The sequence below is a fragment of the Bombina bombina genome, chromosome 6 (genome assembly GCF_027579735.1).
Source record: "Bombina bombina isolate aBomBom1 chromosome 6, aBomBom1.pri, whole genome shotgun sequence".
Taxonomy (NCBI): Eukaryota; Metazoa; Chordata; class Amphibia; order Anura; family Bombinatoridae; genus Bombina; species Bombina bombina.
In genome coordinates, this window is record NC_069504.1 from 268,242,353 (window position 1) to 268,265,729 (window position 23,377).

At 39.3% G+C, this 23,377-nt stretch overlaps 1 protein-coding gene across 2 annotated transcripts in view; it reads right to left on the reverse strand.

The window, feature by feature from the left end:
- XPOT (exportin for tRNA) overlaps window positions 1–23,377 on the reverse strand; it is a gene marked incomplete in the record, with an annotated part of 287,196 nt that overhangs the window by 178,161 nt on the left and 85,658 nt on the right. For both annotated transcript variants that reach the window (XM_053716840.1, XM_053716839.1), the window contains 1 exon segment: window positions 2,127–2,221. In XM_053716840.1, the coding sequence (XP_053572815.1) occupies window positions 2,127–2,221 (95 nt within the window).

Here is a 23,377-nt window from a genome sequence, read left to right on the forward strand (position 1 = left end):
TGTTGAAATTAAATATACGTTGTAACCAATAGTATACAAATTACATAATTTTATTATATGCAATGATAAATAAATGACTCAAAAGAAATTAATAGTAATAGAATATACAAATACATTTCGAATTAATAAACTCTATTAAAGTGAATCACACTGCAGTGGATATAAATAGTCATAAAATATATATTGTTTAAAAATGTGTGTATTAAAAAGTTGATACACAGCGGATAAAAACTGTAGATAAAAATATGATAAAAAAATAATATATAATATATAAGTTGATAAGGTGCTAGCAAAAAAAAAGCTTTGTGAACAGTAACCACAGTTTCAAAAAAAGCTTATGTAAGTTTTTTTGTATAAATCGTTAAAGGGTCTTTGATACGATCAGTGATTTTGATGCTGTACTTTAAATACTGTTAGCAGTGCTTGACTAAGGTATAAGCTGTGTTGGAATTCAGACCAGTTTACTCACAGTTAAGACAAGGAGACAGACTGGTGTTTCTGGGTTTGTTACCAAACGGATGTTATGATATCCTGTAACCTGATTGGCTGTGTGCGTTCGGCCTTTATAGTACCAGGTAAAAGTTGTAGTACAGAGCAAAAAAAAGTTAATAGCAATAGCTATTGTCTTCTTCTGGTTACAATCCCAATGCTAATAGTATTAGCAGGCTTGTCTTGAGGAGCACTAGTTTTAAAAGCTTGTTAGTAAACAGTGTCTTAATGGTTTTTCACAGATCGGAATCTGCTAAGGAAACAAAGTTAATACCTTCATAGGGTTTGTGAGCGTGCCGGTTTTATAGAAACTTAGATTGTAGAGGCTTTTGTGTTCAACTGTCCAGACGATCTGGATAAATTGGAGTCTGCAAGCAGGATAGATTTCCACTTTTAAAAGGTTTCTACTTTCATAGGGTTTGTAGAGATACCGGCTCTTTTAGGATTTTTGTTTTGTAAAGTCCAAACGATTTGGGAAAAAACAGAATCCTCCCACACTGCAAGAGTTCCACCTTCGTAAGGTTTTTGCAGGGGTGCCGGTTTCTATGAAGAGTTTCTGTGCATAAGAGATAGCTACGTTAACTTGGTTGCAGAGTACCTAAAATGGGTATTTTAGGTGGCTTGGTGGTAGAATCGTGCCAATCTACGCGTTTCGGCCGTGGCCTTTATCTATCAATCTGTAACCAATCAGGTTACAGGATATCATAACATCCGTTTGGTAACAAACCCAGAAACACCAGTTTGTCTCCTTGTCTTTACTGTGAGTAAACCGGTCTGAATTCCAACACAGCCTATACCTTAGTCAAGCACTGCTAACAGTAATTAAAGTACAGCATCAAAATCACTGATCGTATCAAAGACCCTTTAACGATTTATACAAAAAAAACTTACATATTTATTAAAATTGCATGAGAGTATATTAATGGGATATATCTAGGGTTTATATAACCTATAAGTGTGAGAAAAAAAAACATCTAAAAAGTGTTTAATTTAAAGTGAGAAGTGTACCTTGAATGTAACATTTGTTGAAATGAAATATACGTTATAACCAATAGTATACAAATTACATAATTTTATTATATGCAATGATAAATAAATGACTCAAAAGAAATTAAGAGTAATAGAATATACAAATAAATTTCGAATTAATAAACTCTATTAAAGTGAATCACACTGCAGTGGATATAAATGGTCATAAAATATATATTTTTTTAAAAATGTGTGTATTAAAAAGTTGATACACAGCGGATAAAAATATGATAAAAAATAATATATAATATATAAGTTGATAAGGTGCTAGCAAAAAACCTTTGTGAACAGTAACCACAGTTTCAAAAAAAGCTTATTTTTTTCACGTATAAAACACCTCCAATTTGCAGACATAATTTGCACTTTTCATGCGTTACCCTAAAAATCAAGCAATTATTTTATAAATACATACATTATTTTCCTCATCATATCCTTAAAAGTACAACCACATTGTAGTTTACAACCAAAACATGAACTATTAAGCAGCACACTTCACATTTAGGCAAAACCTTTCACATCATCAGTTTCCTTTTTAACTGGTCAGAGAAATACAGAATAAGGTTTGCTGCAAAAATGTTCATGCATACTAAATAAGATAGGGGACCTACTGAAGCGACTTGACAAATCGTGAAAAGAGATAGGTCGTTCTGCTACGGACTTTAGGACTAGAATGACGCAGACCTCTGTGATCCAGGAAAGCCATCTGAAAGGAAAAATGTGCTTCATCTTAAATACAGAGTTCCAAAAAAAGGCAGACATCACATGATTATTCAAAAAAATACCTGATACCTATATCATTAAAAATAAAATATTTAAAAAGGAACATAATTCAATATTACTTTCAATTTCAATGTGGCACCTTGTGCACGTGCCTATAGCTGATATTAAATATATGGGTGCTAACAGGTAAACATGCACCGAGCAATAGTTTCCCTGTCAAACTAGTGCACCACATCATTCTATTGTCTTTTTTGTCTTTCCAGTTTTAAAAAAAACAAACAAAACAAATTGAACACATATTTTCAATGGTAATTACAAAATTAAACACATGCATGGAAAAATAATTTCATAAAGAGACACTATAATCAACTAAATCTTAAATACACAATTGTGTGGAATATATATATATATATATATATATATATATATATATATACATATATATATATAATTTTAGTATTGTTAAAATGGTTTACCATATCTGATATTTGTTTAAAAAAAACCCCACTAAAGCCTGAGATTCCTTTTTTGCGTGGTTGTGCGAGTAAACTTGTCACACCCCTACACTGACTTCAATTTACACAGCCTGCTATACTTTGTTATGTTTGTTCTATAAAATCTTGTGGTTTGCCATTTGTGGGACGTTTAATCTTACCTGCGTAGAATTAAGAGCAACATTTCTAAAATATCAGATGAATCCAGGTTATTAAGCTTCTGTTTAATGCAAATATTGCTCTTGCCCGGATTATAAAATTTCCTTCTCAGACTACTGAGTAGTGATAAATGAGGGGGTTAGCTTTGCCACTCTCAGGGTACCTAGAGGGACACAAATTATTCTGTAAGGCTCCTATGTCTGTAATAGATTAATAAAATGGGTGGGACAACCAACGCGGTCACCGTTATCTTTTTTTGTATCATACAAACATTTATTTTTTTAATTTTACCAATCAGGATCAACCACATAAATAAAGTTTTAACATGTAGTTCAGTTTTTCCTGGTACTTGCAGCTCTGCTCTTCCCCACTCACACATCACCACCATAAGTAATATGTGTTGGTCTAAAGTCCAATGCCTACATCCTATGAATGAACAATAAATTAGCAAACCCTCACATGAACACACAGCCAATAGGGTGCTGAATCTGAACACTAATTAACAGGGACACACAACTTAATTACAAATATTTCTTGATGTTTTTAAGACAATGTTGAATTTAGTTTACTGAAAATCAGTGTAAACTGTTACAAACTACACTTGGTATTACTAAATGCACGCGCTGCTCATATTTACCTTTATAGGATTGGTACCCCCTCTGATTTCTTCTTTTACAAATTAGAGTGCTATAATGAACACAATTTGTATCCCCTTATATGTGGTTTTACTAAAAACTGTGTGAGTGAGTCTGGAAGTGGGAGCAAAAGCATGCACTCCCATCTTTGCATATATTTAGCCAATGTGAAACACCTGATTGCGCAGTAATTTTTTTAAAATTATTTTTGTTTTGTACCATAATTTAAATAATGCTACATACAGTAATAAAAATTAATAAATATAAGTAAAATGCAGTTAGCAACCTCAACTAGGGTTCTGGGGAAGACAACAGCTGGAGAGAAAAAGGAAGTTTTTGAACAGAGTATTGACATTAATGTTAGGTCATAGCAGACCTGGAAAAATTTATAATTATCTTGCATCTATATTTCTCCAATGCCTCCTCTCTCTTCAATCTTTTTTTTTTTTACCCCATCCCTTCTCTCAGACCATATTTTCTCTTTACTCTCATCTCTCTTCACTTTTTTTTCTATCTTTTCTCCACTTTCACTTTTCTTCTCCAATCTCTCTCTGCCTCTGTTTACCCTCTCAGAAGTAGCAGTCTAAGCACTAATGGGGCCCTTAAAGCCCTTGAGAAAGAACATATCCTTGCCCTTTCATGGATATACTGTATAATATCTCTTTAGATAATATTTGTAGACATCCACTCACTAAAACAGAAACCACGGTGTGCGGCTGCACTAACCTGGAACCGGAACCAAATTCATCCAATCAAAGGCTTCATGAAACTGAGTGCCGTAGCAATGGGTGGTCAGCCCAATACGAGGAGATATGTACATAAAGATGCAGGCACTGCTCAGTGTGTAAATAGTAAAAATACAACCTTTATTCGGCTTAGTTAAAAATATACAAAAAGCCCAGGCAAGTGGCAGACAGACAGACAAGAGGGACAGACAGACAGACTCGTTTTGCGCTCCCAAGTGGTGCTTAATCATAGGCCAACATGTATGAGGATAGGTATCCCTTATATAGGGATCTGTTAACCCCTCCCTCACAAACAAAACATAATTAAAATAAAACATAATAAAATACAAATACATATTTCAATAGGTCACTTATGAAATGGAATAAAAAAAGCTGATATATGCATGAGAATTGTATAATACAAAACAAATTTCAAATAAAGAACCAACTCTCCATACACAAGACATGATATATCAAAGGGAGTTATATTAAAGGGACAACGGATCAACATATATAAAGCAATCTTATACCATCTAGCTAACTAAAAACATTAGGTTAAGCATTATATTTATAAGGAATTAGATATAGGTCTAATCATCAATAAAATAACTTATATTGCATTCCTTGTTCATGTCTATTGGAACTCGTGAATTTAGTTTTAGTATCCAATACAATTACTTTTTGTCTAAGATTTTTCGTTGGTTACCTCCCCTAGGGGGAAAGATGGCTCGGTCTATGATTTGTATTGACATGTTAGCAATATGTGTGAAATGGTAGTTGTTAGTGATTAGCTACTGCAGAATCTTTAAAATAATTTTTCACATCTCTGACATGTTCGCTAAACCTTGTTCTGGCCTCATGTGAGGTCTTACCAACATATTGGCTCTTACACAGATTGAATGTAAGCAAAAAAAAAAAACAAAAAAAAAAACACGTGTTTTTACAGTTAGCATAAAAATCTATAGGATATTCAGTGTTGTCATATGTGGATACAAAGTGATCTCTGATCTTAATATTTGTACAAGTGTTGCAATTTCTACTTCCACATTTAAAATTTCCGAGAGATGATAGCGAGAGATGATAGCGAGAGATGATAGCGAGAGATGATAGCGAGAGATGATAGCGAGAGATGATAGCGAGAGATGATAGCGAGAGATGATAGCGAGAGATGATAGCGAGAGATGATAGCGAGAGATGATAGCGAGAGATGATAGCGATCTAGCTAGCGTTTTTGGTTTCCTAGAGACAAATCTACATTTAATAATAAAAGATTTAAGGACTGAGTCCCCTGATAATAAGTGTAGATGTTAAGATTCTTAAACTACACTAGTGTATTGTGTATATTCCGTAGTAAAAACAATGGATTCACTAAATTTGCCTTCACTTTTACAATGTTTTCTATTAGATCTACAATTCAAGTTTTTAATGGACTTCCTACATTTTTCTAACAGAGGATAATATCCCCTCCTAGTTAGTATATCCTTAAGTTCCAAAGACTGTACGTCATAGATGGCATCGGACTTAGTATTTCTGCGAAGTCTAATGAACTGACCTCTAGGAATGGCCTTGATCAAATGACCTGGATGCTGAGAACTGGCATGAAGGATTGTGTTGCCAGCTATTGGTTTCCTATAAGTCTTTGCAACAATCTGGTTGTCAATTATGTGTAATGTGAGATCTAAAAAAATTGATCTCTCTATTGTCAAATTCGCCAGTAAACTTAAGCACTAGTTTATTAGAACTAAGGTAGGTCAATAAATCATCCAAAACTTTAGGATCATGATAATTACGTACCACAAATAGCAAATAATCAATATACCAGACGAAGAGCACTATCTGATCCTGCCAGGGGTTTGGGGGGGGAGGGGAGTAAACATACATTAGCTCCCACCATGCAACAAAATTTTTTGCAAATCTTGCCCCCATAGCAGTCCCCCTGACTTACAGATAGTACTTGTCAAATAAAAATAAGTTATGTGACAACAGAAATCACAAAACATCTCCTATATATAACCTTGTTAAATCACTCAAATTGGAATCTTTTTCCAGAAAAAAAAAAATCAACAGCCTTAATACCTAGGTGTTGTGGTATGCTAGTATAAAGGGAAGTTATGTCTGCAGTGATCCAACAGAAATCCTCCTGCCACTTGATGGTATCCAAGGTGGCTAGCAAATGTGAAGTGTCCTGTAGATAGCTCAATTGTGTTTTTGCTATAGGTTGGAGGACTAAGTCCATCCATTCACCAAGTGGTTCTAAAAGTGAGCCAATGCCTGCCATTATGGGTCTACCAGGCGGACAGGACTTATTCTTATGGATCTTGGGGACATGATGAAATATAGGTGTTATCGGATGGTCTTGGATCAATATTTCACGATCCTTAGTTGTAAATACCCCAAGCATAATACCATCAATTAATTTAGCCATATCTCTTTTAAAGACTAAGGTAGGATTACTAGATAGTAGACGGTACACTGTGGCATCGGAGAGTTGTCTATGGGCTTCCTGAAAATAAAAAGTTTTATATATCACAACAATGCTGCCACCCTTATCCGAATTTCTTATCCTACCTTAGTCTTTAAAAGAGATATGGCTAAATTAATTGATGGTATTATGCTTGGGGTATTTACAACTAAGGATCGTGAAATATTGATCCAAGACCATCCAATAACACCTATATTTCATCATGTCCCCAAGATCCATAAGAATAAGTCCTGTCCGCCTGGTAGATCCATCGTGGCAGGCATTAGCTCACTTTTAGAACCACTTGGTGAAAAACATAATTTATGCTTACCTGATAAATTCCTTTCTCCTGTAGTGTAGTCAGTCCACGGGTCATCCATTACTTATGGGATATTAACTCCTCCCTAACAGGAAGTGCAAGAGGATCACCCAAGCAGAGCTGCTACATAGCTCCTCCCCTCTACGTCATACCCAGTCATTCGACCGAAAACCAAACGAGAAAGGAGAAACTATAGGGTGCAGTGGTGACTGTAGTAAAATTTAAAATTTAGACCTGCCATAAAAAACAGGGCGGGCCGTGGACTGACTACACTACAGGAGAAAGGAATTTATCAGGTAAGCATAAATTATGTTTTCTCCTGTTAAGTGTAGTCAGTCCACGGGTCATCCATTACTTATGGGATACCAATACCAAAGCTAAAAGTACACGGATGACGGGAGGGACAGGCAGTCTCTTTACACGGAAGGAACCACTGCCTGAAGAACCTTTCTCCCAAAAACAGCCTCCGAAGAAGCAAAAGTGTCAAATTTGTAAAATTTGGAAAAAGTGTGAAGTGAAGACCAAGTTGCAGCCTTGCAAATCTGTTCAACAGAGGCCTCATTCTTAAAGGCCCAAGTGGAAGCCACAGCTCTAGTAGAATGAGCTGTAATTCTTTCAGGTGGCTGCTGTCCAGCAGTCTCATAGGCTAAACGTATTATGCTACGAAGCCAAAAAGAGAGAGAGGTGGCCGAAGCCTTTTGACCTCTCCTCTGTCCAGAATACACGACAAATAGGGAAGAAGTTTGTCGAAAATCTTTAGTTGCCTGTAAATAAAATTTCAGGGCACGGACAACGTCCAGATTGTGCAGAAGTCGTTCCTTCTTTGAAGAAGGGTTAGGACACAATGATGGAACAACAATCTCTTGATTGATATTCCTGTTGGTAACTACCTTAGGTAAGAACCCAGGTTTAGTACGCAGAACTACCTTGTCTGAATGGAAAATCAGATAAGGGGAATCACAATGTAAGGCCGATAACTCAGAGACTCTTCGAGCCGAGGAAATAGCCATTAAAAACAGAACTTTCCAAGATAACAGCTTGATATCAATGGAATGAAGGGGTTCAAACGGAACACCCTGTAAAACGTTAAGAACTAAGTTTAAGCTCCATGGTGGAGCAACAGTTTTAAACACAGGCTTAATCCTGGCCAAAGCCTGACAAAAAGCCTGAACGTCTGGAACTTCTGACAGACGTTTGTGTAAAAGGATGGACAAAGCTGAGATCTGTCCCTTTAACAAACTAGCGGATAAACCCTTTTCTAAACCTTCTTGTAGAAAAGACAATATCCTAGGAATCCTAACCTTACTCCATGAGTAACTCTTGGATTCGCACCAATGCAAGTATTTGCGCCATATTTTATGGTAAATTTTCCTGGTGACAGGCTTCCTAGCCTGTATTAAAGTATCAATCACTGATTCCGAGAATCCACGCTTTGATAGAATCAAGCGTTCAATCTCCAAGCAGTCAGCTTCAGAGAAATTAGATTTGGATGTTTGAAAGGACCCTGCACCAGAAGGTCCTGTCTCAGAGGTAGAGACCATGGTGGACAGGACGACATGTCCACTAGGTCTGCATACCAGGTCCTGCGTGGCCACGCAGGCGCTATTAGAATCACCGATGCTCTCTCCTGTTTGATCCTGGAAATCAATCGAGGAAGCATCGGGAAGGGTGGAAACACATAAGCCATGTTGAAGGCCCAAGGTGCTGTCAGAGCATCTATCAGAACTGCTCCCGGGTCTCTGGACCTGGATCCGTAACAAGGAAGTTTGGCGTTCTGGCGAGACGCCATGAGATCCAGATCTGGTTTGCCCCAACGCCGAAGAATTTGGGCAAAAACCTCCGGATGAAGTTCCCACTCCCCCGGATGAAAAGTCTGACGACTTAGAAAATCCGCTTCCCAGTTCTCCACGCCTGGGATGTGGATCGCTGATAGGTGGCAAGAGTGAGACTCTGCCCAGTGAATTATCTTTGAGACTTCTATCATCGCTAGGGAACTCCTTGTTCCTCCGATGGTTGATGTAAGCCACAGTCGTGATGTTGTCCGACTGAAACCTGATTAACCTCAGAGCTGCTAACTGAGGCCAAGCCAGAAGAGCATTGAATACTGCTCTTAATTCCAGAATATTTATGGGAAGGAGACTCTCCTCCTGAGACCATGATCCCTGAGTCTTCAGGGAGTTCCAGACAGCGCCCCAACCTATCAGGCTGGCGTCTGTCGTTACAATCGTCCAATCTGGCCTGCTGAAGGGCATCCCCTTGGACAGATGTGGCCGAGAAAGCCACCATAGAAGAGAATTTCTGGTCTCCTGATCGAGATTCAGCATAGGGGACAAATCTGAGTAATCCCCATTCCACTGACTTAGCATGCACAATTGCAGTGGTCTGAGATGCAGGCGTGCAAAGGGTACTATGTCCATTGCCGCTACCATTAAGCCTATTACCTCCATGCATTGAGCCACTGATGGGTGTGGAATGGAATGAAGGACACGGCAAGCATTTAGAAGTTTTGTTAACCTGTCTTCTGTCAGGTAAATTTTCATTTTTACAGAATCTATAAGAGTCCCTAAGAAGGGAACTCTTGTGAGTGGCAATAGAGAACTCTTTCCTTCGTTCACTTTCCACCCATGAGACCTTAGAAATGCCAGTACAAACTCTGTATGAGACTTGGCAGTTTGGAGACTTGACGCTTGTATCAGAATGTCGTCTAGGTACGGAGCTACCGATATTCCTCGTGGTCTTAGTACCGCCAGAAGAGAACCCAGAACCTTTGTAACCCGAAGGGAAGAGCTACAAACTGGTAATGCCTGTCTAGGAAGGCAAATCTTAGGTACCGGTAATGATCTTTGTGAATCGGTATGTGCAGGTAGGCATCCTTCAAATCCACTGTGGTCATGTACTGACCCTTTTGGATCATGGGTAGGATTGTCCGAAGAGTTTCCATTTTGAACGATGGAACTCTTAGAAATTTGTTTAGGATCTTTAAATCCAAGATTGGTCTGAAGGTTCCTTCCTTCTTGGGAACCACAAACAGATTTGAGTAAAACCCTTGTCCGTGCTCCGACCGCGGAACCGGGTGGATCACTCCCATTAGTAAAAGATCTTGTACACAGCGTAGAAACGCCTCTTTCTTTATCTGGTTTGTTGACAACCTTGAAAGATGAAATCTCCCTTTTGGAGGAGAAGCTTTGAAGTCCAGAAGATATCCCTGAGATATGATCTCTAACGCCCAGGGATCCTGGACATCTCTTGCCCAAGCCTGGGCGAAGAGAGAAAGTCTGCCCCCTACTAGATCCGTTTCCAGATTGGGGGCCCTCACTTCATGCTGTCTTAGGGGCAGCAGCAGGTTTTCTGGCCTGCTTGCCCTTGTTCCAGGTCTGGTTAGGTTTCCAGCCCTGTCTGAATCGAGCAACAGATCCTTCCTGTTTTGGAGCGGAGGAAGTTGATGCTGCTCCTGCCTTGAAGTTACGAAAGGCACGAAAATTAGACTGTCTAGCCCTTGGTTTGGCTCTGTCTTGAGGCAGGGCATGGCCCTTACCTCCAGTAATGTCAGCGATAATTTCTTTCAAACCGGGCCCGAATAATGTCTGCCCTTTGAAAGGTATGTTAAGCAATTTAGATTTAGAAGTCACATCGGCTGACCAGGATTTTAGCCACAGCGATCTGCGGGCCTGAATGGCGAATCCGGAATTCTTAGCCGTAAGTTTAGTTAGATGTACTACTGCATCAGAAATAAATGAATTAGCTAGCTTAAGGGCTTTAAGCTTGTTTGTAATCTCATCCAATGGAGCTGATTCAAGGGTCTCTTCCAGAGACTCAAACCAGAATGCCGCCGCAGCCGTGACAGGCGCAATGCATGCGAGTGGTTGTAATATAAAACCTTGTTGAGTAAACATTTTCTTAAGGTAACCCTCTAACTTTTTATCCATTGGATCTGAAAAGGCACAGCTATCCTCCACCGGGATAGTGGTACGCTTAGCCAGAGTAGAAACTGCTCCCTCCACCTTAGGGACCGTCTGCCATAAGTCCCGTGTGGTGGCGTCTATTGGAAACATTTTTCTAAATATAGGAGGGGGGGGGAAAGGGTACACCGGGCCTATCCCACTCCTTGGTAATAATCTCTGTAAGCCTCTTAGGTATAGGAAAGACGTCAGTACACGCCGGTACCGCATAGTATCTATCCAGCCTACATAATTTCTCTGGGATTGCAACCGTGTTACAATCATTCAGAGCCGCTAATACCTCCCCTAATAGTACACGGAGGTTCTCAAGCTTAAATTTAAAATTTGAAATGTCTGAATCCAGTCTATTTGGATCAGATCCGTCACCTACAGAATGAAGCACACCGTCTTCATGCTCTGCCACTTGTGACGCAGTATCAGACATGGCTCTAACATTATCAGCGTACTCTGTTCTCACCCCAGAGTGGTCGCGTTTACCTCTAAGTTCTGGCAATTTAGATAAAACTTCAGTCATAACATTAGCCATGTCTTGTAAAGTGATTTGTAATGGCCGCCCTGATGTACTTGGCGCCACAATATCACGCACCTCCCGAGCGGGAGATGCAGGAACTGACACGTGAGAAGAGTTAGTCGGCATAACTTTCCCCTCGATGTCTGGTGAAATTTTCTTGATATGTACAGATTGGCTTTTATTTAAAGTAGCATCAATGCAATTAGTACACAAATTTCTATTGGGCTCCACATTGGTCTTAGAACATATTGCACAAAGAGATTCCTCTGTGTCAGACATGTTTAAACAAACTAGCAATTAGACTAGCAAGCTTGGAAAATACTTTTCAAACAATTTTCAAGTAATATAAAAAACGTTACTGTGCCTTTAAGAAGCACACAAAAACTGTCACAGTTGAAATAACAAATAACCGGATTAGTTATAGAAACCAATTTTTTACAGTAAAAGCATTGATTTAGCAAAGGAATGCACCCACTAGCAAATGGATGATTAACCCCTTAATACCGGAGAAACGTATAACAATAGATAAACGTTTTATCAAAGTCAAAACACAGTCTCACAGGTCTGCTGTGAGTGATTACCTCCCTCAAAACTAGTTTTGGAGACCCCTGAGCTCTGTAGAGACGTCCTGGATCATGCAGGGAGAATAATGGAGACTTGTGACTGAATTTCTACTGCGTAGAAAAGCGCCAAAATAGGCCCCTCCCACTCATAATACAACAGTGGGGAAGCTCAATAAACTGACTTTATTTAAAATAAACGACAGCCAAGTGGAAAATAATGCCCATAAAATTTTTCACCAAGTACCTCAGAGAAAAAAAACGATTAACCTGCCAGTAAACGTTTTAATATAAATATATGAAATGATATTAAAAGCCTGTTGCTAGTCGCTCTCACTGCAGAAAGGCTATAAGTTATATGTATACAGTATTTTCTTAGTGAAGTGCCATTCCCCAGAAATACCTCAGTGCCAACATACATACATAACAGCCTGATACCAGTTGCTACTACTGCATTTAAGGCTGTACTTACATTTTAACGGTATTAGCAGTATTTTCTCAGTCAATTCCATTCCTTAGAAAATAATATACTGCAACATACCTCTTTGCAGGTGAACCCTGCCCGCTGTCCCCTGTACTGAAGTTACCCCGCTCCTCAGAAGGCCGAGAACAGCAAATGGATCTTAGTTACTTCCGCTAAGATCATACACAAACTCAGGCAGATTCTTCTTCTAATGCTGCCTGAGAAAAAACAACACACTCCGGTGCCGTTTAAAATAACAAACTTTTGATTGAAGAAATAAAAACTAAGTTTTAGTAACCACTGTCCTCTCACACAACCTATCGATTAGTTTGGTGCAAGAGAATGACTGGGTATGACGTAGAGGGGAGGAGCTATATAGCAGCTCTGCTTGGGTGATCCTCTTGCACTTCCTGTTAGGGAGGAGTTAATATCCCATAAGTAATGGATGACCCGTGGACTGACTACACTTAACAGGAGAAAGATGGACTTAGTCCTCCAACCTATAGCAAAAACACAATTGAGCTATCTACAGGACACTTCACATTTGCTAGCCACCTTGGATACCATCAAGTGGCAGGAGGATTTCTGTTGGATCACTGCAGACATAACTTCCCTCTAAACTAGCATACCACAACACCTAGGTATTAAGGCTGTTGATTTTTTTTTTTGGAAAAAGATTCCAATTTGAGTGATTCAACAAGGTTATATATAGGAGATGTTTTGCAGTTTCTGCTGTCACATAACTAATTTTTATTTGATGACGAGTACTACCTGCAAGTCAGAGGGACTGCCATGGAGGCAAAATTTTCCCCGGCATTTGCCAACATTTTTGTTTCATGGTGGGAGCTAATGTATGTTTACTCCCCCCTTAACCCCTGGCAGGATCAGATAGTGCTCTTCGTACGGTATATTGATGATTTGCTATTTGTGGTACGTAATTATCATGATCCTAAAGTTTTGGATGATTTATTGACCTACCTTCATTCTAATGAACTAGGACTTAAGTTTACTGGCGAACTTGACAATAGTGAGATCAATTTTTTAGATCTCACATTACACATAATTGACAACCAGATTGTTACAAAGACTTAAAGGAAAACAATAGCTGGCAACAATCCTTCATGCCAGTTCTCAGCATCCAGGTCATTTGATCAAGGCCATTCCTAGAGGTCAGTTCATTAGACTTCACAGAAATACTAAGTCTGATGCCATCTATGACGTACAGTCTTTGGAACTTAAGGATAGACTAACTAGGAGGGGATATGATCCTCCGTTAGAAAAATTCAGGAAGTCCATTAAAAACTTGAATTGTAGATCTAATAGAAAACATTGTAAAAGTGAAGGCAAATTTAGTGAATCCATTGTTTTTTCTACTGAATATACACAATACACTAGTGTAGTTAAGACTCTTAAAAAAAACATCCAAATTTACTATCAGGGGAATCTTTTATTAGTAAATGTAGATTTGTTTCTAGCAAACCAAAAACACTAGCTAGATCTCTCTCCAAGTTTGGTTAAATCCAAAAATAATTCTAGTACCTCAAGTTGGCTATCTAAAAAACAAAATTTATGCTTACCTGATAAATTCCTCTCTCCTGTAGTGTGGTCAGTCCACGGGTCATCATTACTTCTGGGATATTAACTCCTCCCCAACAGGAAGTGCAAGAGGATTCACCCAGCAGAGCTGCTATATAGCTCCTCCCCTCTACGTCACCTCCAGTCATTCGACCAAGGACCAACGAGAAAGGAGAAGCCAAAGGGTGTAGTGGTGACTGGAGTATAATTCAAAAAATTTTTACCTGCCATAAAAAACAGGGCGGGCCGTGGACTGACCACACTACAGGAGAAAGGAATTTATCAGGTAAGCATAAATTTTGTTTTCTCCTGTTAAGTGTGGTCAGTCCACGGGTCATCATTACTTCTGGGTTACCAATACCAAAGCTAAAGTACACGGATGACGGGAGGGACAGGCAGGCTCTTTATACGGAAGGAACCACTGCCTGAAGAACCTTTCTCCCAAAAACAGCCTCCGAAGAAGCAAAAGTGTCAAATTTGTAAAATTTGGAAAAAGTGTGAAGAGAAGACCAAGTTGCAGCCTTGCAAATCTGTTCAACAGAAGCCTCATTCTTAAAGGCCCAAGTGGAAGCCACAGCTCTAGTAGAATGTGCTGTAATTCTTTCAGGAGGCTGCTGTCCAGCAGTCTCATAGGCTAACCGTATTATGCTACGAAGCCAAAAAGAGAGAGAGAGGTAGCCGAAGCTTTTTGACCTCTCCTCTGACCAGAATAAACGACAAACAGGGAAGACGTTTGTCGAAAATCCTTAGTTGCCTGTAGATAAAATTTCAGGGCACGGACTACATCTAGATTGTGTAGCAGACGTTCCTTCTTCGAAGAAAGATTAGGACACAAAGATGGAACCACAATCTCTTGATTGATATTCCTGTTAGTGACCACCTTAGGTAGGAACCCAGGTTTAGTACGCAGAACTACCTTGTCTGAATGAAAAATCAGATAAGGAGAATCACAATGTAAGGCCGATAACTCAGAGACTCTTCGAGCCGAGGAAATTGCCATTAAAAACAGAACTTTCCAAGATAACAGCTTGATATCTATGGAATGAAGGGGTTCAAACGGAACACCCTGTAAAACATTAAGAACTAAGTTCAAACTCCATGGTGGAGCAACAGTTTTAAACACAGGCTTGATCCTAGCTAAAGCCTGACAAAAAGCTTGAACGTCCGGAACTTCTGACAGACGTTTGTGTAAAAGAATGGACAGAGCTGAAATCTGTCCCTTTAAGGAACTAGCGGATAAACCCTTTTCTAAACCTTCTTGTAGAAAAGACAATATCCTCGGAATCCTAACCTTACTCCATGAGTAACTCTTGGATTCGCACCAATATAAGTATTTGCGCCATATCTTATGGTAAATCTTTCTGGTAACAGGCTTCCTAGCCTGTATTAAGGTATCAATAACTGACTAAGAAAAACCACGTTTTGATAAAATCAAACGTTCAATTTCCAAGCAGTCAGCTTCAGAGAAATTAGATTTTGATGTTTGAAGGGACCCTGGATCAGAAGGTCCTGTTTCAGAGGTAGAGACCAAGGTGGACAGGATGACATGTCCACTAGATCTGCGTGGCCATGCAGGCGCTATTAGAATCACTGATGCTCTCTCCTGTTTGATTCTGGCAATCAATCGAGGAAGCATCGGGAAGGGTGGAAACACATAAGCCATCCCGAAGGTCCAAGGTGCTGTCAAAGCATCTATCAGAACCGCTCCCGGATCCCTGGATCTGGACCCGTAACGAGGAAGCTTGGCGTTCTGTCGAGACGCCATGAGATCTATCTCTGGTTTGCCCCAACGTCAAAGTATTTGGGCAAAGACTTCCAGATGAAGTTCCCACTCCCCCGGATGATAAGTCTGACGACTTAAGAAATCCGCCTCCCAGTTTTCCACTCCCGGGATGTGGATTGCTGACAGGTGGCAAGAGTGAGACTCTGCCCAGCGAATTATCTTTGATACTTCCATCATTGCTAGGGAGCTTCTTGTCCCTCCCTGATGGTTGATGTAGGCTACAGTCGTGATGTTGTCCGACTGAAACCTGATGAACCCCCGAGTTGTTAACTGGGGCCAAGCCAGAAGGGCATTGAGAACTGCTCTCAATTCCAGAATGTTTATTGGTAGGAGACTCTCCTCCTGATTCCATTGTCCCTGAGCCTTCAGAGAATTCCAGACAGCGCCCCAACCTAGTAGGCTGGCGTCTGTTACAATAGTCCAGTCCGGCCTGCTGAATGGCCACCATAGAAGAGAATTTCTGGTCTCTTGATCCAGATTCAGAGAAGGGGACAAGTCTGAGTAATCCCCATTCCACTGACTTAGCATGCACAATTGCAGCGGTCTGAGATGTAGGCGTGCAAAGGGTACTATGTCCATCGCCGCTACCATTAAGCCGATCACCTCCATGCATGGAGCTATTGACGGGTGTTGAATGGAATGAAGGACACGGCATGCATTTTGAAGCTTTGTTAACCTGTCTTCTGTCAGGTAAATCTTCATTTCTACAGAATCTATAAGAGTCCCCAAGAAGGGAACTCTTGTGAGTGGAAAGAGAGAACTCTTCTTTTCGTTCACCTTCCATCCATGCGACCTTAGAAATGCCAGTACTAACTCTGTATGAGACTTGGCAGTTTGAAAGCTTGAAGCTTGTATCAGAATGTCGTCTAGGTATGGAGCTACCGAAATTCCTCGCGGTCTTAGTACCGCCAGAAGAGCACCCAGAACCTTTGTGAAGATTCTTGGAGCCGTAGCCAATCCGAATGGAAGAGCTACAAACTGGTAATGCCTGTCTAGAAAGGCAAACCTTAGATACCGGTAATGATCTTTGTGAATCGGTATGTGAAGGTAAGCATCCTTTAAATCCACTGTGGTCATGTACTGACCCTTTTGGATCATGGGTAAAATTGTCCGAATAGTTTCCATTTTGAACAATGGAACTCTTAGGAATTTGTTTAGGATCTTTAAATCCAAGATTGGCCTGAAAGTTCCCTCTTTTTTGGGAACCACAAACAGATTTGAGTAAAACCCTTGTCCTTGTTCCGACCGCGGAACCGGATGGATCACTCCCATTAATAAAAGATCTTGTACGCAGCGTAGAAACGCCTCTTTCTTTATTTGGTTTGTTGACAACCTTGACAGATGAAATCTCCCTCTTGGGGGAGAGGATTTGAAGTCCAGAAGGTATCCCTGAGATATGATCTCTAACGCCCAGGGATCCTGGACATCTCTTGCCCAAGCCTGGGCGAAGAGAGAAAGTCTGCCCCCCACTAGATCCGTTCCCGGATCGGAGGCCCTCAATTCATGCTGTCTTAGGGGCAGCAGCAGGTTTCCTGGCCTGCTTGCCCTTGTTCCAGGACTGGTTAGGTCTCCAGCCTTGTCTGTAGCAAGCAACAGCTCCTTCCTGTTTTGGTGCAGAGGAAGTTGATGCTGCTCCTGCTTTGAAATTACGAAGGGAACGAAAATTAGACTGTCTAGCCTTAGGTTTGGCTCTGTCTTGAGGCAGGGCATGGCCTTTACCTCCTGTAATGTCAGCGATAATTTCTTTCAACCCGGGCCCGAATAAGGTCTGCCCTTTGAAAGGTATATTAAGCAATTTAGATTTAGAAGTAACGTCAGCTGACCAGGATTTTAGCCACAGTGCTCTGCGCGCCTGAATGGCGAATCCGGAATTCTTAGCCGTAAGTTTAGTTAAATGTACTACGGCATCCGAAATAAATGAGTTAGCTAACTTAAGGGCTTTAAGCTTGTGTGTAATCTCATCTAATGGAGCTGATTCAAGTGTCTCTTCCAGAGACTCAAACCAAAATGCTGCTGCAGCCGTGACAGGCGCAATGCATGCAAGAGGTTGCAATATAAAACCTTGTTGAACAAACATTTTCTTAAGGTAACCCTCTAACTTTTTATCCATTGGATCTGAAAAGGCACAGCTATCCTCCACCGGGATAGTGGTACGCTTAGCTAAAGTAGAAACTGCTCCCTCCACCTTAGGGACCGTTTGCCATAAGTCCCGTGTGGTGGCGTCTATTGGAAACATCTTTCTAAATATCGGAGGGGGTGAGAACGGCACACCGGGTCTATCCCACTCCTTAGTAACAATTTCAGTAAGTCTCTTAGGTATAGGAAAAACGTCAGTACTCGACGGTACCGCAAAATATTTATCCAACCTACACATTTTCTCTGGTATTGCAACTGTGTTACAATCATTCAGAGCCGCTAACACCTCCCCTAGTAATACACGGAGGTTTTCCAGCTTAAATTTAAAATTTGAAATATCTGAATCCAATTTGTTTGGATCAGAACCGTCACCCGCAGAATGAAGCTCTCCGTCCTCATGTTCTGCAAATTGTGACGCAGTGTCTGACACGGCCCTAATATTATCAGCGCACTCTGTTCTCACCCCAGAGTGATCACGCTTACCTCTTAGTTCTGGTAATTTAGCCAAAACTTCAGTCATAACAGTAGCCATATCCTGTAATGTGATTTGTAATGGCCGCCCAGATGTACTCGGCGCTACAATATCACGCACCTCCCGAGCGGGAGATGCAGGTACCGACACGTGAGGCGAGTTAGTCGGCATAACTCTCCCCTCGTTGTTTGGTGAAATATGTTCAATTTGTACAGATTGACTTTTATTTAAAGTAGCATCAATGCAGTTAGTACATAAATTTCTATTGGGCTCCACTTTGGCTTTAGCACATATAACACAGATATCTTCCTCTGAATCAGACATGTTTAACACACTAGCAAATAAACTAGCAACTTGGAAATACTTTTCAAGTAATTTACTATAATATGAAAACGTACTGTGCCTATAAGAAGCACAGAAAAAGTTATGACAGTTGAAAATTAATAAACTGAAAAGTTATAGCATCAAATCTTTGTAAAAAACACAATTTTAGCAAAGGATTGCTCCCATTAGCAAAGGATAACTAACCCTGATAGCAGAAAAAAATACAGAAATAAACGTTTTTTATCACAGTCAACTACAATCTCACAGCTCTGCTGTGAGTGATTACCTCCCTCAAAACAAGTTTTGAAGACCCCTGAGTTCTGTAGAGATGAACCGGATCATGCAGGAAATACAATGAGCTTCTGACTGAATTTTTTGACCTCCCCCTCACACACAACAGTGAGAGAGATCAGTAAACTGTCATAAATTAAATAAAACAACTGCCAAGTGGAAAAAATAATGCCCAAAACATTTTATTCACCCAGTACCTCAGAAAATGAAACGATTTTACATGCCAGCAAAAAACGTTTAACATAAATTAAGTGTTATTAAAGAGCCTGTTGCCAGTCCCTGCAAATTAGGCTAAAGTCTTATGCACACAGTATAATTCCAGTGAAGTGCCATTCCCCAGAATACTGAAGTGTAAAATATACATACATGACAGCCTGATACCAGTTGCTGCTACTGCATTTAAGGCTGAGTTTACATTATATCGGTATGGCAGAATTTTCTCATCAATTCCATTGTCAGAAAATAATAAGCTGCTACATACCTCTTTGCAGATTAATCTGCCCGCTGTCCCCTGATCTGAAGTTTACCTCTCCTCAGATGGCCGAGAAACAGCAATATGATCTTAACTACGCCGGCTAAAATCATAGTAAAAACTCAGGTAGATTCTTCTTCAAATTCTACCAGAGAAGGAATAACACTCCGGTGCTATTATAAAATAACAAACTTTTGATTGAAGGTATAAAACTAAATATAATCACCATAGTCCTCTCACACATCCTATCTAGTCGTTGGGTGCAAGAGAATGACTGGTAATGGCAGTTAGGGGAGGAGCTATATAGCAGCTCTGCTGGGTGAATCCTCTTGCACTTCCTGTTGGGGAGGAGTTAATATCCCATAAGTAATGGATGATCCGTGGACTGGATACACTTAACAAGAGAAAAATGATGAGGCATAACTAAAAAGATGACATTAAAATATCACCTGAACATCTATATGTAAAACAAAGTATATTTTACCTCAGTGGTCATGCACTGATTTGCTGTAATCTTCACAATACACTTCTTTAAAAGGGACACTCAATTCAAAATGAAAGTTTAATGATTCAGATAGAGAATGCAATTTCCAATTTAATTCCAGTAACAAAATGTGCAGTCTTTTTTATATTTACTTGTTTTAAATTACCAGCTCCTACTGAGCATGTGCAAGACTTCACTGAATATACAATTGCTAAGCTTGAGGGGAGTTGACACCCACCTCAACAAGAATACACATATAGCACTCCTGAGTTCTGTCACATAAATAGTATCAATCGATATAACTATTCACAATAAACTACTGTCCAATAAGACAAGACCCTTTGAAAAAGCCGACAAGCGGTGAAACATGTTAGGGAATTGGTGAGGGGCCCAGTGAGCTCCTGTGTTTTAGGAAGCGTTTAGTGGGGGAACGACCAGCGTGTCCCAGCAGCTAATACCCAGTACTTTATTTGTATTTATCTCCCCAGTTTAATCGAGTGTGTTTTTTACTCAGTCTTTCAGCGTGCAGCACGCTTACTCATATTGATTCACAAAGAGTTAATTTCAATATGCAGCACGCTGAATATAGATGCCACGAATAAATACGGTTCACATTATGAGTAATGACTATTAGTATTTTCGGTACTATTAACCTTTATGTTACATGATGCAGCGTGTTGATTACCAATACAGTGAGCAAGCTTAGTTCACGAGTGGCGTGGTGATTACTTTGGTATATAAACCTTAATTTCTATCATCCCAGTAACGGTGTAAAGTCTGATACAATCTATTAATAAACTCACTTGCGTAAGGTTTACTTATAGTCACTCCTAACGGTGGTAACAATTTAGTTACACTAAGTGAAGCACAGATACAAAGTAACAACGTATAGATGCCCATTATTAATTCAATACTGAATCTATACTGTTAACTCTCATTGAGCTAGGACCGAAACTATCAGACTTATATCCCAAGTGGGAAACCAGTAATTCACCTCCCACCAAGTATAACCAAATTCATTGTAATAACATAAAGGTCTTCATAACAAGCAGCACGCTGATTATTGCAGTTATAAATTAATCTGACTCATACTGTGAGTGATGATTCTTATTATCCTTTGAAATCCCAACCTTCATGTTATATTATGTAGTGTGTTGACTACAAAAATAGTGTGAGCATACGTTGTTCACGAGTGGAGTAGTGATTAATTTTGGTATTTAAACATATATCTCTATCATCCCAGTTAAGGTGTCAACTTTGATACAATTAAATAATAATATATTCACCTATATAAGGTCCATATGAAATCACTTCAAATGGTGGTAACTATTTAGCTACATAAGTGTAGCATAGAATCTAAGTGACAACCTATATATGGTAATAACGAATATAATACCAAATCTATACTGATAGCTCTTATCGAGCAAGCATTGAAATTATCAGATTTATATCACTGAGGCAAAACCTATAATTCACCTCCCACCAAGTATAATCAAACTTATTATAATAACCAAAAGGTCTACATAACAAGCAGCACACTGGCTGCAGAAGTCGAATATAGAGCCGACTCTAATCATTAATGATTACGTTCTCATACTATGCAGCACACTGACTGCAGACACTTCATATAGACCTGATATTCAACAATTAGCAAGGAAATTTTTTTTTTCTGGTATAAGAACCACCAACTTATAGCACTTAATTAATGGTGCTGATATCAATGTAGTGGACTAGAGTATATTCTCACATATACACATAGAGATATCTATTACACTAATTTTGTGTGCATCATTGTCTGAGCCACACACCAGCTACTGAAATTCATTTTAACACAATTAGGAGTATTAGCTGCTCACCAGTATGTATAGCAATAGTCACAATTAATTCTCTGATGAGATTTGGACATTTAGCCTGCTATACCTGTAGTATTACTTATCACTACTATTATTCTTTATCTGATTGACACGCAGATCCATGCCCCCCCTATCCGTAGTTTTAAATCGTGTGTCATGTTTATGTTGATGTACATTTTTTAACGTAGTATGAATAAAAGTTATATTTTAATGTGCATTTTCTCACTTCTATCTATCCTGACCCATTTGTCTTATTGGACAGTAGTTTATTGTGAATAGTTATATCGATTGATACTATTTATGTGACAGAACTCAGGAGTGCTATATGTGTATTCTTGTTGAGGTGGGTGTCAACTCCCCTCAAGCTTAGCAATTGTACTTTCTATAATACACAGCACCAACCCCGGGGCTCAGGTTATTATACCTGTGTATCCCTTTGATAGGGCAGCAGTTCTCATTTATGTTCTAGTAGTGCCATTGGACCTTCTTCTCTTGTTCTCATTTGAAGTTCAGACTAAGTGCTATTGCATTGTCTTGTTATCTTACATTTGTTGATTATGCAAATCTACTGTATTTACTGGTCTTCTAACCCCTTAAGGACCAAGGCCATTTTTCAATTTCTTTCCCTTAAAGACCAGGGCTATTTTTACATTTCTGCGGTGTTTAGCTGTAATTTTCCTCTTACTCATTTACTTACCCACACATTATATACCGTTTTTCTCGCCACTAAATGGACTTTCTAAAGATACCATTATTTTCATCATATCTTATAATTTATTAAAAAAATTATAAAATATGAGGAAAAAATGGAAAAAAAAAAAACACTTTTTCTAACTTTGACCCCCAAAATCTGTTACACATCTACAACCACCAAAAAACAACCATGCTAAATAGTTTCTAAATTTTGTCCTGAGTTTAGAAATACTCAATGTTTACATGTTCTTTGCTTTTTTTGCAAGTTATAGGGCAATAAATACAAGTAGCACTTTGCTATTTCAAAACCACTTTTTTTCAAAATGAGCGCTAGTTACATTGGAACCCTGATATCTGTCAGGAATACCTGAATATCCCTTAAGATGTATATATTTTTTTTAGAAGACATTCCAAAGTATTGATCTAGGCCCATTTTGGTATATTTCATGCCACCATTTCACCGCCAAATGCGATCAAATAAAAAAAAATTGTTACATTTTTCACAAATTTTTTCACAAACTTTAGGTTTCTCACAGAAATTATTTACAAACAACTTGTGCAATTATGGCACAAATGGTTGTAAATGCTTCTCTGGGATCCCCTTTGTTCAGAAATAGCAGACATATATGGTTTTGGCGATGCTTTTTGGTAATTAGACGGCTGCTAAATGCCGCTGCACATCACACGTGTATTATGTCTAGCAGTGAAGGGGTTAATTAGGGATCTTGTAGGGAACTTGCGGGGTTAATGTTAGCTTTAGTGTAGAGATC